Below are 20,050 nucleotides of genomic sequence, written 5' to 3' on the forward strand. Positions count from 1 at the left end.
TTTTTTTTTTTTGCGATACGCGGGCCTCTCACTGTTGTGGCCTTTCTCGTTGCGGAGCACAGGCTCCGGACGCACAGGCTCAGCTGCCACGGCTCACAGGCCCAGCCGGTCTGTGGCGCGTGGGATCCTCCCGGACCCGGGCACGAACCCGCGTCCCCTGCATCGGCAGGCAGACTCTCAACCACTGCGCCACCAGGGAAGCCCTGTTTTTTTTTTTGTTTTTTTTTTTAATGCTATTGCACTATATGGCATTTTGTAAACCTTTTTTTCTTCAATTGTGACTATGAATTTTATTTTATATTTTTAACATCTTTATTGGAGTATAACTACTTTACAATTTTGTGTTAGTTTCTGCTGTACAACAAAGTGAATCAGCTATATGTATACATATATCCCCATATGCCCTCCTTCTTGAGCCTCTCTCCCACCTTCTAGGGTCATCACAAAGCATCGAGGTGATCTCCCTGTTCAATGCAGCAGCTTCCCACTAGCCATCCATTTTACATTTGGTAGTGTATATATGTCAATGCTACTCTCTCACTTCATCCCAGCTTCCCCTTCCCCCACTGTGTCCTCAAGTCCATTCTCTACATCTTCACCTTTATTCCTGCCCTGCCACTTAGGTTCATCAGTACCATTTTTTGTAAGCCCTTGATAATGAGAAAGGTAATGAATAAACATCTACCTGTGACATGAAAGCTTTACTTGAACCTGAGAGAAAAATCTAGGCTCTCTGTTCTTCTTACTCTGGGTTGCCATTGTCAAGTGAGTGGAATATACCTATTTGCTTCCATTTTATTATTTTCTATTCCTTCTTTAATGCTCTGAAATCTTGCTTCTCTCCCCAAACTATGAATAGTCTTTCTTAAGGGCTTTGTCATTTTACAGACATTTGAACTTGGGTGAGTGACTGGATCTCTCTGTGCCTTACAATACTCATTTCTAAAATGGAGATAATAATGCCTCCATTGGTTTATTTTGAGGATTTAAATGAGTCAAAGTGTATGTAGTGGTTAGCACAGTGCCTAAAAAATTAAGCCTATGATGAACTCTCCTATACAATTCCATTTTCAGTTTTTTTATACTTATTAACAGGGTAACGTTTTTCTAGTCTCATATAGAGTTGAATATCAACTTTGACTCCTTCTTGTCACTTTCTCCTTCCATATCCAACTAGTTGTCAAATACTTTGTCTTTTTCCCTTTATGACAGCTCTCAAATCTATCTCTTCTCTATTCACCAGAATCTGCCTGAGAGGACTATACAGAGTGTGGCAACTCAGTGAAAATGTTCCCTGAGGGAGATGAAGAGTTAATGGAATTTTGAGTACTAAGACACTGAAATATGCAGAGATGTCATTATTAAAAATAACAACCACAACAGCAACAAACAAGCAACAAGAGAGCCAGTAAGCCAGAATGAGGTGTTCATTTTCAAATATAGCTAAATAAAGTTTAGAATAAAGAGGCCTCATTTAATTTATATGAAAATATTTAATTTGTAGGTAGGTGGTGGAAGTAAATCTTATCTGCAATTACTGGTAATATGAAAAGCCAGAGCACTCATTGATTTGTCTTAGTTTAAATTAACTAATTATAGAACAAGTGCTCTACCTCCACTGCCACCAACATCACTACTATTGGACACATAAGCAATTCAAATGGCAAATCATACAAGTGGAGGTGCAATTATGGTTTAAAAAATTTATATCCACATCAATGACTATACATGGTAATTCATGATTTAAAAAAAAGGCCAACAAAATTACCACTGCCTTGTATTACATATTTTAAAATTCCAATTTGTTGCTATATGATTATTAGATTGGGAATTCCTTGAGAGTCTGACACAGTGGTTTGCATATTACAGATTTTCAATAAATATTCTTAAATACATGAGCTAAATGTTTCCTGAATTACAGGTCAAAGATTCAACTGAAATTTATACTCAGTGGAATGAAGTTCAAACTATTAAAATGTGTTAAGAGAGCATTTTTATTTTAAAGACTTTTCTTTACCTTTGCATACAGGCCTGTGATCACTCCAAGCAGCAAAGACTTCAGCTATCCGTTGACAGGTGATGCTCTTAGCACCCTGTAGGACATAATCTTCATCACAAGAGAACTGCACAGTTGATCCAAGGCTAAAATTGAGCAAAGGATTAAAAAACAGTATTAGAAGAATATAACATAATGGTTAGGCTCCGGTTCTACTGGCAATATCCAATAGTTCAAAAATGTTCCAAAGTGACATAAATGATTGTTCTTTTTAAAAACCAAAATATGAAAATATGACTTGTACAAATATATAATAAAAATCACAAACAAGAATCTACTATAAATCAATAACATGCAGGTATTCGTAGGAATTTCAAAAAGCTCTCATCAAGTTTAATTATCTTGTTATTAGTTGTAGAAGCCAAGGTTAAATAATTGACTAAATTTCCCATCTTAAGTAGGTGGTAAATGTGAAGCAAAAAGTGGACTTTCTGACTTGAATCCCAGTGTTTTGGTTCATACCACATTATAGAACTTCTCTAGCAGGTATTTATATGTGTATTTACTTGGACACGTATATGTCCATTCACAGACACACATATACAGTTAGGGCTGCAAAACTGTGCTGATCGTTTTTTAGATAAAATTCACCCACCATTTCTTATTCCTGATCTTAGAGGAAATGCTTTCAGTTTTTCACCATTGAGACCATGTTGGCTGTGGGTTTGTCATATATAGCCTTTATTATGTTGAGGTATATTCCCTCTATGCCCACTTTCTGAAGAGTTTTTAACATAAATGGGTGCTGAATTTTGTCAAAAGCTTTTTCTGCACCTATTGAGATGATCATATGGTTTTTATTCTTCAATTTGTTGATGTGATGTATCACACTGATTTGCAGATACTGAAAATTCCTTGCATCCCTGGGATAAATCCCACTTATTTGTGGAATGTGATCCTTTTAACGTATGGTTGGATTCAGACTGTTAGCATTGGGTTGGCCAAAAAGTTCGTTCAGGTTTTTCTGTAACCCTTATGGAAAAACATGAACGAACTTTTTGGCCAACCCAATATTTTGTTGATTACTTTTTGTGTATATGTTCATCAGTGATACTGACTTATAATTTTCTTTTTTGTGGTATCTTTGCCTGGTTTTGGTATCAGGGTGATGATGGTCTCAGAATCAATTTGGGAGCATTCCTTCTGCAAATTTTTGGAAGAGTTTCAGAAGGGTAAGTGTTAACTCTTTTCTAAATGTTTGATAGAATTGGCCTGTGAAGCCGTCTGGTTCTGGGCTTATGTTTGTTGAGAGTTTTTAAATCACAGTTTCAATTTCAGTACTTGTGATTAGTCTGTTCATATTTTCCATTTCTTCCTTGTTCAGTCTTGGGGAATTGTACCTCTTCAAGAATTTGTCCATTTCTTCCAGGTTGTCAATTTTATTGGCATATAGTTGCTTGTAGTAGTCTCTTATGATCCTTTGTATTTCTGTGGTATCATTTTAACTTTTCCTTTTCATTTCTAATCTTATTGATTTGAGCCCCCTCCCTTTTTTCTTGATGAGGCTGGCTCTTTATCAATTTTGTTTATATTCTCAAAGAACCAGCCTTTAGTTTCATTAATCTTTCTATTGTTTTCTTCCTATTTCATTTATTTCTGCTTTGATCTTTAAGATTTCTTTCCTTCTACTAACTTTGGGTTTTGTTTTTCTTCTTTCTCTAGTTGCTTTAAGTGTGAGGTTAGGTTGTTTATTTGTTTTTGTTGTTTCCTGAGGTAAGACTGTATTGCTATAAACTTCCCTCTTAGAACTCCATAGGTTTTGGATCATTGTGCTTTCATTTTCATTTGTCTTTAGGTATTTTTTGCTTTCCTCTTCATTTCTTCAGTGTTCTATTGGTTGTTCAGTAGCATATCATTTAGCATCCATGTGCTTGTGATGTTTTACAGTTGTTCTTTTTTTTTTTCTGTAGTTGCTTTCTAATTTCGTAACATTGTGGTCGGAAAAGATGTTTGATATGATTTCAGTTTTCTTAAATTTACCAAGGCTCACTTTATGGTCCAGCATGTGATCAATCCTGGAGAATGTTCCATGTGCACTTGAGAAGAATGTGTATTCTTCTTTTGGATGGAATGCTCTATAAATATCAATTAAGTCCATCTAGTCTAACGTGCCATTTAAGACCTGTGTTTCCTTATTGATCTTCTGTCTGAATGACCTGTCCATTGATGAAAGTCGGTTGTTAAAGTCCCCCACTATTATTGTGTTACTGTCAATTTCTCCTTTTATGGCTGTTAGTATTTGCCTTATATGTTGGGTTGCTCCTATGTTGGGTGCATATATATTTACAATTGTTATATCTTCTTCTTGGATTGATACCTTGATCATTATGTAGTGTCCTTCTTTGTCTCGTAACAGTCTTTATTTTAAAGTCTATTTTGTCTGATATGAGAATTGCTACTCCAGCTTTCTTTCCATTGCATGAAATACCTTTATCCATCCCCTCATGTTCAGTCTGTATGTGTCCTTAGATCTGAAGTGGGTCTCTTGTAGAAAGCATATATACAGGTCTTGATTTTGTATCCATTCAGCCAGTCTATGTCTTTTGGTTGGAGCATTTAATTCATTTACATTTAAAGTAATTATCAATATGTATATTCCTATTGCCATTTTCTTAACTGTTTTGGATTTGTTTTTGTAGGTCTTTTTTCTTCCCTTCCTCTTTTGTTCTCTTCTCTTGTGATTTTATGACTAACTTTAGTGATGTGTTTGGATTTTCTTTTCTTTCTTGTATGTGTATCTATTGTAGATTTTTGGTTTGCAGTTACCCTGAGGTTTTGATATAGCAGTCTGTATATAAATAATAGTGCTTTAAGATGCTGGTCTTTTAACTTCAAATGCATTTCCAATATCCTGAATTTGTGCTCCTCTCTTCTCCCAATTGCTGGTTTTGATATTTTGTGTGCAGATGATTTCCTACCTTTAATTTACGTTTGTCTTTACCAGTGAGCTATTCCATTTGTAATTTTCTTGTTTCTAGTAGTGGCCTTTTCTTTTGCACTTAGAGAAGTTCCTTTAGCATTTGTTGCAAAGCTGGTCTGGTCATGCTGAATTCTTTTAGTTTTTGCTTATATGTAAAGCTTTTGATTTCTCCGTTGACTGTGAATTACAGCCTTGCTGGGTAGAGTATTCTTGGTTGTAGGTTCTTCCCTTTCATAACTTTAAATATATTGTGTCACTCCCTTTTGGCCTACAGAGTTTCTGCTGAGAAATCAGCTGACAACATTATGAGAGTTCCCTTGTATGTCATTTGTTGCTTTTCCCTTGTTGCTTATTAATATTTTTTCTTTAACTTTTGTCAGTTCGATGACTGTTTTTCGGTGTGTTCCTCCTTGGGTTTATCCTGCCTGGGATTCTCTGGGCTTCCTGAACTTGGTTAGCTGCTTCCTTTCCCACGTTAAGGAAGTTTTCAGCTATTATTTCTTCAAATATTTTCTCAGGTCCTTTCTCTCTTCTCCTTCTGGGACCCCTATAATGCAAATGTTGTTCATTTAATGTTGTCCCAGAGGTCTCTTAGACTGTCTTCATTTCTTTTGATTATTTTTTCTTTATTCTTTTCTGTGGCATTGATTTCCACCATTCTGTCTCCCAGCTCACTTATCCTTTCTTCTGCCTCAGTTACTCTGCTATTGATTCCTTCTAGTGTATCTTTCAATTCAGTTATTGTATTGTTTATCTCTGTGTGTTTGTTCTTTAGTTCTTCTAGGTCTTTATTAAACATTTCTTGCATCTTCTCAATCTGTGCCTCCATTCTTTTCTGAGATCTTGGATGATCTTCACTATCATTACTCTAAATTCTTTTTCCAGTAGATTACCTATTTCCACTTCACTAAGCTGTTCTTCTGGGGTTTTAACTTGTTCCTTCATCTGGGACATATTCCTCTGCCACCTCATTTTTTCTAACTTTCTGTGATTGCAGTTTCCATTTCACAGGCTGCAGGATTGTAATTCTTCTTGTTTCTGCTGTCTGCCCTCTGGTGAATAAGCCTGTCTAAGAGACTTGCATTGGCTTTCCGGTGGGAGGGTCTGCTTCCTGCCCACTGGTGGGTGGGGCTAGGTCTTGTCCTTCTGGTGGGCAGGGCCTTGTTCAGGAAGACTTTAAGCAGCCTGTCTGCTGATGGGTGGTGCTGTGTTCCCACCCTGCTGGTTGTTTGGCCTGAGATGTCCTAGCACTGGAGCCTACAGGCTATTGGGTGGGGCTAGGTCTTGGGAAGGAAATGGTGGCCTCCAGGAGGGCTCACACCAATGAGTATTTAACAGAACTGCCGCTGCCTGTGTCTTTGTCCCCACAGTGAGCCACAGCTGCCCCCTGACTCCACAGGGGACCCTCCAATACTAGCAGGTAGGTCTGGCCCAGTCTCTTAGGAGGTCACTGTTTATTTCTCTGGGTCCTGGTGTACATGGGACCTTGTGCGCACCTTCCAAAAGTGGAGTTTCTATTTCCCCCAATCCTGTGAAATTCCTGCAATGAAACCCTTCTGGCCTTTGAAGAGAAATTCTCTGGGGGCTCCTCCTCCCATTACCAAACCCCCAGGCTGGGAAGCCTGACGTGGGGCTCAGGACTTTCACTCCTGTGGGAGAACTTCTGTGGTATAATTATTTTCCAGTTTGTGGGTCTCCCACCCAGTGGGTATGGGATTTTATTTTATTATAATTGTGCCCTTCCTACTGTCTCATTTTGGCTTCTCCTTTTTCTCTAGATGTAGGGTAACTTTTTTGGTAGGTTCCAGCATTGTTTTTTGTTTGTTTTTGTTTTTGTCTATGGTTGTTCAGCAGTTATTTGTGATTTTGTTTTTGTAAGAAGAGGTGATCTCACATCCTTCACTCTACCATATTGCTGGCAAATTAGGAGAGATTCTTAAATATATATTTTTATTATAACTTTTTTCAAAATATTGTCATTTAATAATGTATAGAGTAAAATACATGAAACAATCTCATTTTTTATAGATTTGAAATTACTATTAGTATACACAAAGTATTCCCACATTACACAAGCAGAAATACTTTCTTCATCCATATTTTATTCATCAAAAATTATGTCCTAAATGGAATACTTTAATACATTTCTAAATATGTATATTTTAAACTTTATTTCAATGAAATATTATGATGATTTAAATGATTTGTAGCCTCAAACTATTTCTTGTATCACTTTTTCTTTTTAATATTTTTACTGTAATGTTGGAATAACAGCTTGTTTTTCCCCTCCAGTAATGAGGAAACAATGAGGATAAAGCAGACAAAGTATAGATAAAGTGCTAAGCTCCTCAGTAAGTATGTACAGTGTAAGGACTAAGGTTTGTTATTTGTGTTTTCTTTTAAGATTGCCTACCCATGTCAACCATTTTCACAACTCATATTTCCTAAATGTCCTATCAGCTTAGATAAACATACTTGGAATAACTTTCAAAAATCTAGGCTTACTATTTCTTCTATATATTTATCCAACTTAAAATAGACTCTTTAAAATTAGAGCTAGTTTTAATATGATGATATTGTCCTGTGCAATCTGGACCCCACACAACAATGGAGTATTTATGCTTTCACTGCTCTTTGTTTTCAGACATAGGTAATATGTCTTTTATGGAACTCTATCAAAGAGGCCAGAAACAACTTTCCACAGAGACAATGATAGTAATGATAAGTCTTAATTGTACTGGTCTTGAAACATAACACCAGAGGAAGGCTGCAGTGCAAGTTTACTCGAATTCAAATCAGCAAGCTTTTCTTATGCTCGAATTCAAATAAGCAAGGTTTTCTTAAGCATCTAAACTGTTTTTGACTTGGTGATGAAAAATGTAATAAGACAATAGCTGCCTTCAAAAAACAGAATTAGTTCCAGTATTGTGGTAAGAGAAGCACACAGTGAATACCATTCAAGCCATATGAGCCAAGAAAGCATGGATACAAGTTATGGGAAACCAAGGAAGAAGAAAGTCCATTTGAAGAATGGATAGGATTCTTATAGTCAAACATATTCTAGGAAGAGAGAAAAGCATGTGCTAAATTACTGAGCTGATAAAGTGTAGAGGCATTTGGAAGAACAGTTTGCCTTATGCAAATGGTTAGTTTCAGGAAATAGTAGTTTGTGTTTTTTTTAATGTTTCTTTCTAAAAATATGCATCACACAACTAAAATGATTTATTTTCTGAAGAGGCACATTTAGCAGTAACACAATATGGTAGAAATAGAAATATAATGTCAGAAAGTTAGGTTTGGCCTGTATTAAGGAGAAATTTAAATGCTAGAATACAAATGTATAAGTGAGGGGGGAAGAGCACCAAATTGCAAGCCATAAGCTCTATGTTCAAGGCATGTTTTTATTACTGCTAAGTGTGCAAAATTCTGACATACAGGTTTACTTATTAGCAAAATAGCAATATTGACACATACAATGTTTTAATTAGTAACAAAATAATGACATGAAAGTTCTTTTAAGTTAATGTATGTTATATGTAGGTGTGTGATAACTGATATAATTTCTTAATTCAATGAGCCATGGGAGATACAAGTTTATGATCCAGGGGTAAATTATCAGTAGCTATATAATAAGAATCTTTATCTGAAAGCCAAGTGTAACACATCTTGCAATAGAATAAGAGACCATTGCAATTACAATAGTGAGAAGTTTTAAGTGTATAAAGTAGGATGGAGGCAATATGAATTGAAAATAATTAACAAGATTGAAGAAGAAGAATCAACAGGTTGCAGGATTTGGAGAAAGAGTGAAGATTTTAAAACCTGAATTCACTGGGAAAATCGTAAGAAAATAAAAAAGAGAAAGAAAAAGCTCTACTTTATCCTGGGTACTTCACTATGCAATTTTATGACTGTTAGATAATCTAGTCCTTCACTAAAACAGTACAATTTGGTGTTACTCTTTCCATTTTTATTGAAAAAGAAACAGAACTTTGGGGAGAATAAAGAGCTTCTCTAAGTCTAATAAAAGAGTGGCGGCATCTAAAATTAAGTCCAACTAATTCCAAATTCCATGCTCTCTCACTCGTAATGATGTATATGTGTTGTGGAGAAAAGACCAGTTCAATTGTTTTAAGTTAAAATAATAAATATCTATATCTCAGAAGAATGAAAATAATAAAGACCTGAGAGAAACATGGAAAGTCATGATTACTGAATCCTTCAGAAGTAATGCTATTCTTAAAGCTGAATATATAGTAGAAAAGGGGAGTTCTGAAGATGGAACACTGAAGAATGTTTATTTTTTAGGGAATGGGAGGAGAAAGTGAATTCCTCAAGAAAAGAGTGAAAAATGGGTGGTCAGAGAGTAAACTCACGGAAACCAAGATATTTTTTGGTCATTTAAAGACCCCAAAAAGAGATTACAATGGTGATAGAAGGGTCAAGGGAAATGAGCAGTGAGGGAAAAAAGTCATCAGTAATTTAAGAGATGATGCAAAAAGTCAGATTACAAAATATTAGGAAATAGCTGTGTGATGAGGAAGGAAGTGCCACATGTGTAGGCTATTCTTCAGAAGATATTTTATGGGAAGAGATAGAATACCTTTGAAGTTTCTATTAATGATGTCTTTGCAATTATCCAAGTTAGATATATAAATGAGCATACTACCATATTTACAAATCTTATGCTAGGAGAACGGGTGAAGATGGGTCCACATTTAAAAGTATGATAGATTTACATCATGATAGTCAGCCTTTCCTCATTATAGTCATGTTTTAATATTACCAGATGAGAAGCATATTCCCTGCTGTTTCAATCCCAAGATATACCAGTGTTTTAATAATCCAAATGAAAACCCAAATTTTGGATCCAACATTATTCTTTGCTCTCAAGAAGACAAATTCATGTCCCTAATGGGTGACATCTCTTGAAAGGAAAAGTATCAGACAAGGCCTTTCCTGAATAAGTAAAGTCTGTGAAACTTAAGAATCTCAGAGGCTGAGCTTTCCCAGACATTTAGTTATAATTTTAAAAGACATTTAAATTTTTAATTTATTTTTCAGCATAGAAACTGCTGGCAGCTTCAATATCTCTTTGGCAGCATTTCTCCCTTTAAAAGTCTGTTATGCTCCATAGGAATTTCAAATTAGAAAGAAAGCTTTTAAAATTTCAAAACACAGATTCTGGGACTCTCATCTTGGAGATTAAAGCATAAAATGGTAAGTAAAATACAAGTCTATAAGATGCCATACTTTCCCAAGGATTTTCTTATATATTTCCTCAGTGATTAAAACATATTTATTTTGTGCATACAAGAATGTGTCTGTTTTAGCAACTGCTGCCTATAAATCATTTAGTTTTATGATGAGTTTGAAGTCCTGCTTTAAGGTCATATGATCAGAGAAATTAATGGAAAAATTCTAAGCTGCTGTTTTAAGCCATTCAATTCACTACAGTTATTGAACTCTCTTCATCAGGCATACAGATATATGAATAATTTTATTTCTGATTCCAAGGATTTTACACTTAGAAAAGTTTCTACAAGACAAGGAAAAAAAAGATTTTAAGTACTGTAATGAAGATACACACAATGCTGGAGGAGTTAACCAGATTGTAAGACTGTGGAAATAAGTAAAGCTTTAGGAAGGAGGATTTTAAGTGAGTCCTTGAAGAATGCGTAAGATGACACAGGCAAAAATGCTGGGATAGAATATTCCAGGAGGAAGAAACAACAAAACCGAGCGGAGAAGTCAGGGAAAATCAGACATATTTGAGGCAAACTATGTGAGGGTAATTTGTCACCATAAAAATATGGTTGTCAAACAAATGTGGCAACATTGGATATATTTTGAGATGTTTTAAATGCCAAAATTGAGTAGTTTGTGAATAAGTAGTCCATAGGAAAGCTCTGCTGGTGTTTGAGTTGACAAAACACATTGTGGCAGATATATTTGGAAGACTAATATGATAATAACTTGTACATGGATGAAAAGAGGAAGAATCTGCAGCTAGTAAAGCTGACATTGCAATTACCTAAAAATGTTTAAAAAGGGTTAGCTACAATTGTGGCCATGGAAACTTAGATGGGGGAGCTGTTCTTATCTGTCAAAAAACACGTCTCAATTGAAATATCTCTTTTCCTTCTCTCTAAAGTTCTCCTTCTCAGAAATTACTGCCATGCCAGGAGAATGAAACGTTTGAGTTTATTATACCAATACTCTAGAGAAGTATTTTAATATGATATTATAGTCAAAAATAACATACACATGCATGTGTGCATGCATACAGATATATATATCACTCAGTTCAAAATATAAAATTGCTTGTATGTTTTTGTTTCATTTTTAATAGACTTTATATTCAGAGCAATTTCACATTTATAGACAAAATGCACAGAAAGTACAGAAGGTTCCTATATGCACCCTTCTTCCCCCCCAACACACACATGCACACACAAACACAGTTTCTTCTATTAGTACCATCTTGCATTAGTGGGGTACATTTGTTACAGTTGATGAACCAAATCAATATTGATACACTTAATTAAGTCCACATTTATCCTAGGGTACACTCTTTGTATTCTATGGGTTTTGACAAATGCATAATGTCATGTATTCACCTGTACAGTATCATACAGAATAGTTTCACTGCCCCAAATGAGTTTACCTACTCATCCCTCATCCTCTTCCCAAGGAAGAGTTAGCCCCCTGTTTGTTCTTCAATATCATGTAGGCTATTCTGGGTCTTTGCCTTTCCATATAAATATTAGAATTATTTTGTTGATGGACACAAAGTAACTTTCTTGTATTTTCACTGAGATAACACTGAAGTTATAGCTCAAGTTGGAAAGATTTCACATCTTACTAATATTAATTCTTCCCATCCATGAACCTGGAATATTTCTCCATTGATTTAGATCTTTGATTTTTTTAATCAGAATTTTGTCATTTTCCTCATATAGATCTTATAAATATTTTGTTATATTTAAACCTAAGTCTGTCTTTCTTTTTTATTTTTTGGTGCTAATGTAAAGGATACTGTGCTTTTAATTTCAAATTCCACTTGTTCATTGCTGGTATACAAAAAAACAATTAACTTTTGTATATGTATCGTAAAACCTTGCTATTATCACTCACTAGTTCCACAAGTTTCTTTGTTGATTCTTTGGAACTTTTTACATAGACAATCATACAGTCTGCAAGAAAAAAAGTTTGTTTCATTTCTTCCTTCCAAATTTATAAACCTTTTATTTCCTTTTCATGTCTTAGTGTATTAGCTAAGACTTTCAGTATGATGTTGAAAAAGAGTGGTGAGAGGGGAAATTCTTGTTTTGTTTCTGATCTTGAGAAAAAGTTCTCACCACTAAGTATTATCATGTTAGCTGCATATTTGTAGTAGCAGATGTTCTTTAACAAATTGATAAAGCTCTCTTTTCTTTGTAATTTTCTGAGAGGGTTGGATTTTGTCAAATGTTTTTTGTTTGTTTGTTTGTTTTTTTTCCTTCATTCTATTGCAATGGTGATATGTTCTTTTTTAGCCCACTTATGAGATGACTTGAGTTCTGAATGTCAAGCCAGTCCTCTATACCTGGAATAAAACCCATTTAGTCATGCTGTATACTTCTTTTAATACACTGTCAAACTTAATCTGCTAACACTTTGTTGAAAAATTTTGCATCTATGTTCATTGGACATATTGGTTTGAAATTTTCCTTTGCAGCAATGTCTTTGATTTTTGTATTAGGGTAGTGAGCACTCGTAAAATGAGTTTGAAAGTACTCCCTCTATTTTTCTGGAAGAGATTGTAGAGAATTGGTATCATTTATTCTTTAAATGTTTGTTAAAATTCAACAGTGAATCAATCTGGGTCTGATGCTTGCTATTTTGGAAAGTTTATTTTAAAATTTATTTTATTAAAAAAATTATTGGAGTATATTTGATTTACAATATTGTGTTATTTTCATGTGTACAGGGAAGTGAATCAGTTTCATATACATATATACAATCGTTTTTTTAGATTCTTTCCCCATATAGGCCATTACAGAGTATTGAGTAGTGTTCTCTGTGCTATACAGTAGGTTCTTATTAGTTATCTATTTTATGTATAGTATTGTGTATATGTCAATCCCAATCTCCCAATTTATCCCATCCATCCTCTGGTAACCATAAGGTTGTTTTCTACATTTGTGACTATATCTTCTGTTTTGTAAGTTAATTTGTACCTTTTTATTAGATTCCACATATAAGTGATATCAAATGGTATTTGTCTTTCTCTGTCTTACTTTACTCAGTATGACAATCTCTAGGTCCATCCTTGTTGCTGCAAATGGCATTATTTCGTTCTCTTTCATGACTGAGTAATAGTCCATTGTATATATATGTACCACATCATCTTTATCCATTCCTCTGTTGACGGACATTTAGGTTGCTACCATGTCCTGGCTATTGCAAATAGTGCTGCAATGAACATTGGGAGGCATGTATCTTTTCGAATTATGGTTTTCTCTGGGTATATGCCTAGGAGTGAGGTAGCTGGGTCATATGGTACTTGTATTTTTAGTTTTTACTGTTCTCCATAGTGGCTGTACCAATTTACATTCCCACCAATGGAAGGTTTTAATTATTGATTTAATTTCTTTAATAGTTTTAGGTCATTTCAGATGATTTATTTCTTTTTGTGAGAATTTTATAGATTGTGTTTTTCAAGAAATCCATCAATATAACCTAAATTATCAAATTTGTAGGCACAGAGTTGCTCATATTTCTTTATTATCCTTTAATATTCGTGGATTGTATCTCTTCTCTTACTCTCTTTTCTCTCTCTCCCTCTCTCTCTCTCTCTCCCTCTCTCTTTGATTAGTCTTTCTCTAGAGATTATTAATTTTATTGATCTTTTCAATAAAACTACCTTTTGGTGTTATGGATTTTTCTCTATTAATTTCTTGTTCACTTTCATTTAAATCTACTCTACTTTTTACTATTCTTCATCTTTGTATTTAATTTGATCTTTCAAGTTTTTGTATGCCTTTTTAAAGGTAATATTTTTGCTGTGTTATTTTTAAAATATTATGACAATAATATTTATATACATTATGAAGTGAAACTGTGTGTATGCCTACCTAGTGTTCTGTCTTGAAAGTGCTTTATATATTCTAAATCTTGAAAGATTCATGATTTCATAAATTTCTTAAGATCCCATTTGTTTAAAAAACAAGTATTTATTGAGTGGCTAAAACTTATTTTCAGTGAAGTTTATACTATACCAAACAAAGCCCATGGACTGTTACAGCCAATATTCTAGTGGGGTTTGACAGAAAACATAAAAATAAAATACATATACATTACTTCAGTGGTGATGAGTACTATAAAATAGTGTAAGATAAATGAATAGAAAAGGCAATGCTATTTTATTATAGGATGGCAGGTAACATATGAGAAGTTACCTGCTTCAAATTTCAAAGCAGTTCTAACTAGGTTTTGCAATGTTTAAGTAAAACAAAACAAAACAAACAAACAAAAACAAACCATAAGCAAAAACTTTTAAAAGTACTTTAATTAATCCCTTCTCTCTTAGCCTCCAAATTTACAGACCAAAGGACACTGACATTTTGATTCTAATCAATCAAGTTATATATTTTTATTTATGGTTTTGGTGGTTTATTGATTGCATTGAGTGACATTACACTGAAACCTTGAAGCCTGCAGGAATTGTTAGGGATTTAATCAAATCTGAGCTAAAAGAATAGAAGTGGCAATGGATGAGGGCTCAGACTCTAGAGATACTTCAAAAGAAAAATCAGTGGTTTTTCACCTCTGAGAATGATGTTCACTGGATTTGTTGTTCATGGCTTTTATTGTGTTGAGGTAGGTTCCCTCTAAAACCATAATTTGAAAAGATGTATGCATCCCAATGTTCAATGCGGCACTATTTACAATAGCCAGGACATGGTAGCAACCTAAATGTCAACAGAGGAATGGATAAAGAAGATGTGGTACATAGATACAATGGACTATTACTCAGGCATAAAAAAGCACAAAATAATGCCATTTGCAGCAACAGGGATGGACTTAGAGATTGTCATACTGAGTGAAGTAAGTCAGACAGAGAAAGACAAATATCATATGATATCACTTATATGTGGAATCTAAAAAAAAAGGGTACAAATGAACTTATTTACAAAACAGAAATAGAGTCACAGACGTAGAAAACAAGCTTATGGTTACCAGGGGATAATGGGGTGGAGAGGGATAAATTGGAAGATTGGGATTGACATATACTCACTACTATATATAAAATAGAGAACTAATAAGGACCTACTGTAGAGCACAGGGAACTCTACTCAATACACTATAATAGCCTGTATGGGAAAATAATCTAAAAAAGAGTGGATATATGTATATGAAACTGATTCACTTTGCTGTACACCTGAAACTAATACAACATTGTAAATCAACTATACTTCAATAAAAATTAAAACAATAAAAAAAACACACACCCCCCCAAAAAATAATCAGTGGTGTTTGGTGCTATAAACAACTGTTCCTACTTTCCTGTCTGCCCCTCACCCCCACCCTGCCCCTGGCTGCTTGTAATTACTACCAAGTTTTAAGTTTGGTTTGCTAGGAAATGGTGTTTCCAATTTAAAAAATCGAAAGCCACCCTACTACCTGAATAATTTTTGTGTGTTATAAGAACATAATATTGCACTTGAAAGTAAGACCTGAATTCTAGTCCAGTGCGTAAGAATTGCTCTCCCTAGATCCTATGCCAATACATTCAGGGGCTGTTATAAGATTAACAATGGTAACTGGCAAATCTTGAGAAATTGTCTTGATAGAGTTTTTTAAGATATGAGTAACAGAAAAACATGTTCTTAACAGCTAAGAAGCCAATAAACAAAAGTTGTTTTATATTTATCTTTAGGTATATTTGTGTGCTTACCTTAGAAGCCATATAATTTTAAGATTTAGGAAACACAAACATTTATAAATGAAATCTTAATAAATGCAGCTTATAAACAGTTTAATGTTCTGTTATTAGAACTTCCATTCATTCGTTTTAAAAATCGTCTATGGTTAGGTCCTCATCAAATTTTCATACTTACAGATGGAATAGGACTCGTTTCACAATTTTTTCCTTCTTCAGAAATGATCATTTATGGAAAGGTATGTTAACAAATGAGACATTTCTGGTTGTTTCAGTTTTAGCTGAAGCCCCAAGGCTGATTAATGAGGATATGTGCTCACACATTCTAAAAGAGGGGTTTCAGAACATTTGTGTAGAATTTGTTAAGGATGTATTAAAAAAAATTCATTCAAGATCATTAGAATAACACATAGCTTAGCTCCAGGAAGGATGTATCAGAAGATTTGAGGATACCAATTAATGAAAAATTTGCAAGTATAATTTATTTGGAGGGAATTGGAGCATTTGAGTGGGTGGTCCCCACTCCTACCTCAACCCAGTTAGGAGGGAGGCTTCAAGAAGACAATTCAGTGAGTAAAGAGGCACTAAATAGTGGGGGAGACTGACTTCTTACTCTTACCTGGATGCTTGCTAAATTACAGAAATGTGTGAGCCCTGGTACCTCAAAGAACTGGAGTATTACATAGATAAATGGGTAAAGGGCACCAGAAGAGATTGCCATGAGTTATTTTTGTGTTTTTTGCTTCTTTGTTGTTTGTTTGTTTGTTTTAATATTTATGGGGCAGGGACTGGTGCTTCGATCCAACAACCAAGCTTGCTTCCATATGAAGCAGTGATTCATCGTGTACCTGCCTAACAGAGGCTAATTTTCCTTTGAAATGATAGGGGTCTAGTAACAGAGAGTTAATTCAAGCCCTAATAACTAAATGTATATTACTTCAAAATAAGCTGACACAGTATATCTTTCGTCAGTGATTTTTATTCCTTTACCTGCTTTCCCTTTTCTTATTCTTTGGGGTGATTCCCATAGCCTTTTATATAAGAATGATTACCGTTTTATACTTTTTTAAACACAAAAAAATTATTTCTTTCCCTTCTGAAACAGTTTAAAAATATTTTACCTGTTATTTCTGAATTGGTCTTGTTTATAGCTGAAACTGAACATGAAAGATGATCTAATCCACTTATCTTGTAAAGGACCCCCAACCTATAACTCTGCTTGAAATTTTCTTTGCTCCACATCCATGTTTCTATTTGTTATGCCTAGAAGAATCACTAGAAATTTCCTGAATGCACTGAATTTTATCACGCCTTTGCACAATCCTTTTAATGCTTGTACCTGGGAAGCTTAGTAATTCTAGATATAAATCATATAACTAGGCAGATTCATTATCATCAATCTCAAAGGACACTCAAAATTACTTAGCAAGTTAATATTTCTATATCAAACTTGCTCTCCCACTGTTGGGTAATGACTATTTCCAGTTTTTCTCTCAAAGTTCCTCTCCCATCCATTCCCATCTCTCTCTCTCTCATTTACATGTATATATATATATAACTTTGATGGTCTTGCTTGATGCAGTCTTCACAGAGTAAAAGTATTAAAAATAAGCTCTCTCATTTTCCCTTCACAAAATCTGGTTGTTTTTTTTTTGTTTTTTGTTTTTTTTTTTGGCTTCATTGGGTCTTCGTTGCTGCGCATGGGCTTTCTCTAGTTGCAGCAAGCAGGGGCTTCTTTGCGGTGCGTGGGCTTCTCATTGTTGTGGCTTCTCTTGTTGCGGAGTATGGGCTCTAGGAAACGCGGGCTTCAGTAGTTGTGGCACGTGGGCTCAATAGTTGTGGCTCACAGGCTCTAGAGCACTCTTCCTGTCCTTGGGATCATGTTTATTTTCTCCAAAAAAGTTATGTTCCTTTACTTATACCCACTAGGAATCTTTCCTATCATCAGTATTTTCCTCTCTACAGGATTATTTGTATCATCCAATAAACATGCTCTGGTTTCTTGTATCTCTAAAAAGAAAATCTCTTTTGACTTCCTAATGACTACAGAACTGCTCCATTATTCTGCTTTATGCAATTTGATGTTCCAAAGCTATTACCTATCTGAACTGTCTATTCACTCTTCAGCTTATTTCAATTTGTTTCAACCTTTGTCACTCCAATGAAATCACTCTTGCCAACAACCTTCATGTTGTCAAATTTAAGGGACAGTCTTCTGTCCTCATCATTTTCAATTGTATTCAAAATTCCTGACCCCTTTTAAAGGACTTCCTTCCTTTGCTTCATGCATGCCTATTTCTCCTCTTGCTACTCGTGAGAATGATTTGATAGCTTTTTTTTTTTTTTTTTTTTTTTGGGGTACAGCGGCCATGGCTCACGGGCCCAGCCACTCCGTGGCATGTGGGATCTTCCCGGACCGGGGCACGAACCCGTGTCCCCTGCATCGGCAAGCGGACTCTCAACCACTGCGCCACCAGGGAAGCCCCTGAAAGCTTCTTAAAATCAATCATATTATGAAATAGCATAGAACTCTGGACTATGTCATAGATTCTCTCGTCATTCTACACTGTCTAACTGATGTCATCTATTCATGCTGCTTTAGGATTCTTAATAACATCTACATACTGATATTTCCTTGCTATCTCTGAACTTTAATTATGTTCACCTATGAACTTAACATACCCACTTGTAAATCACTAAGTCATTTGAAGTTTACAATCTCTAAACTGAACTCTTACTTTTTTCCCTCAAAACCTCTGGACTTCCACACTTAATTAAATATAATTATTTACCCCAATTTCATGATGTTCAAGCTGAGAAAATTAGGGATCATCCTTTTTTGTTTTCTTACTTTCCACATAAAATATCATTGGACACTGAGAATTTTGAGTGTCCAAGACCCAAAAGATATCTTGAGTCTGTCTAGTTCACTGCTATCACCATAGTCTAAGTCTCTACCACCTTAAAACCAGACTACTTCACTGGCCTTCTAACTAAAACTTGTTTTTTTCAATCCACCTATCTAAAGTATAAAGCATGATGTACTGAAAATATAAATTGAATCAGCTCTCTCTCTCAAAACTCTTTACAGCTTCCCATAATAGGTAGGTGACCTACATGAGTGAAGAAGCCTAGGAGTGAACACTGTGAACCAGAGAGTTTGCTTAGCCTAAAGGGAACATCTGTTAATTGGTTCCAGTAGATGTTGCAATGAAGGTACATTGGTTTTAGCTGCCAAATCTAAAAAGGGAATACAAAAACGTGTGTGCATGCACACGTGTGTGTGTATGTGTGTGTGAAATCTCCTGATTTTTAAATGTTGACTTACATATTTTAAAAACACTGTGTGTTTAAAACAAAACATATCTTCAGTGCAGATTAAGCAGAATGGCTGCCAATTTGCTTCTTCTGAATAAGAGCTCTGGTTTCCCCACATCTCCTCAACTTCATTCTACCACTTTTCTATTGAATTCTGTGCTTTTCTTCAATTTACATTCTATAATTTAGACTCCCTAATCTTTATTTTCCTGGAATCGTTCATCAAGCTCTTCCTCAGTGTGAGGCTCTTCCTTTCCTGTAGTCTAAAGGCATAAAATTCTTCTGGTATCAATGAAAGTGGGACCTTCTTACACTGGGTGGATTCCCACTCTGACATCTTTATCCTCTCTCACAGAAGCTTAATTTTTTATTTTATTTTTTGACTTCACAGTACTTTTTAAAATTTGAGATTCATTTAATTGTTTATTGTCTTTTTTGCCATTAAATTTGAAGAACTATGGGGGGCATGTACTATGTCTGCTGTTAAGTGTTTAATTTGTTCCTGGTACAAAGCCAGGTACATAATAGGCAAACAATATATGTAGACAATGAATGTATAAACATATAAATGGTCTCTAGATTTCTCTTTCTCTCTATACCAGATTCCAATCATACTTCATATTTCCACCTCAACATTTGCCTCTGTGACCCTCATCTCCTAGCTGTCCAAAATACCATACCTCTCCTGTCTCCATGACATTTCGCATGTTCTTAAATTATAATGACTCTATTATATCTTAGCCTGACTGTGAGCTTCTTGATGACTAACATCTATCAGGGTCTTGAAACATGACTGTAGGATAATCTTATGTTTTGAAATCCACTAAAA

General features: G+C 34.9%; 1 protein-coding gene across 2 annotated transcripts in view; it reads right to left on the reverse strand.

The window, feature by feature from the left end:
• The window catches only part of CSMD3 (CUB and Sushi multiple domains 3), a 1,097,972-nt gene that overhangs the window by 633,102 nt on the left and 444,820 nt on the right, over nucleotides 1–20,050 (reverse strand). For both annotated transcript variants that reach the window (XM_007468748.1, XM_007468747.1), the window contains one exon: nucleotides 2,018–2,142. In XM_007468748.1, coding sequence (XP_007468810.1) covers nucleotides 2,018–2,142 — 125 coding nt within the window. The remainder of the gene's footprint in view (nucleotides 1–2,017; nucleotides 2,143–20,050) is intronic.

Source organism: Lipotes vexillifer, unplaced genomic scaffold (assembly GCF_000442215.2).
Source record: "Lipotes vexillifer unplaced genomic scaffold, Lipotes_vexillifer_v1.1 scaffold1679, whole genome shotgun sequence".
NCBI lineage: Eukaryota > Metazoa > Chordata > Mammalia > Artiodactyla > Lipotidae > Lipotes > Lipotes vexillifer.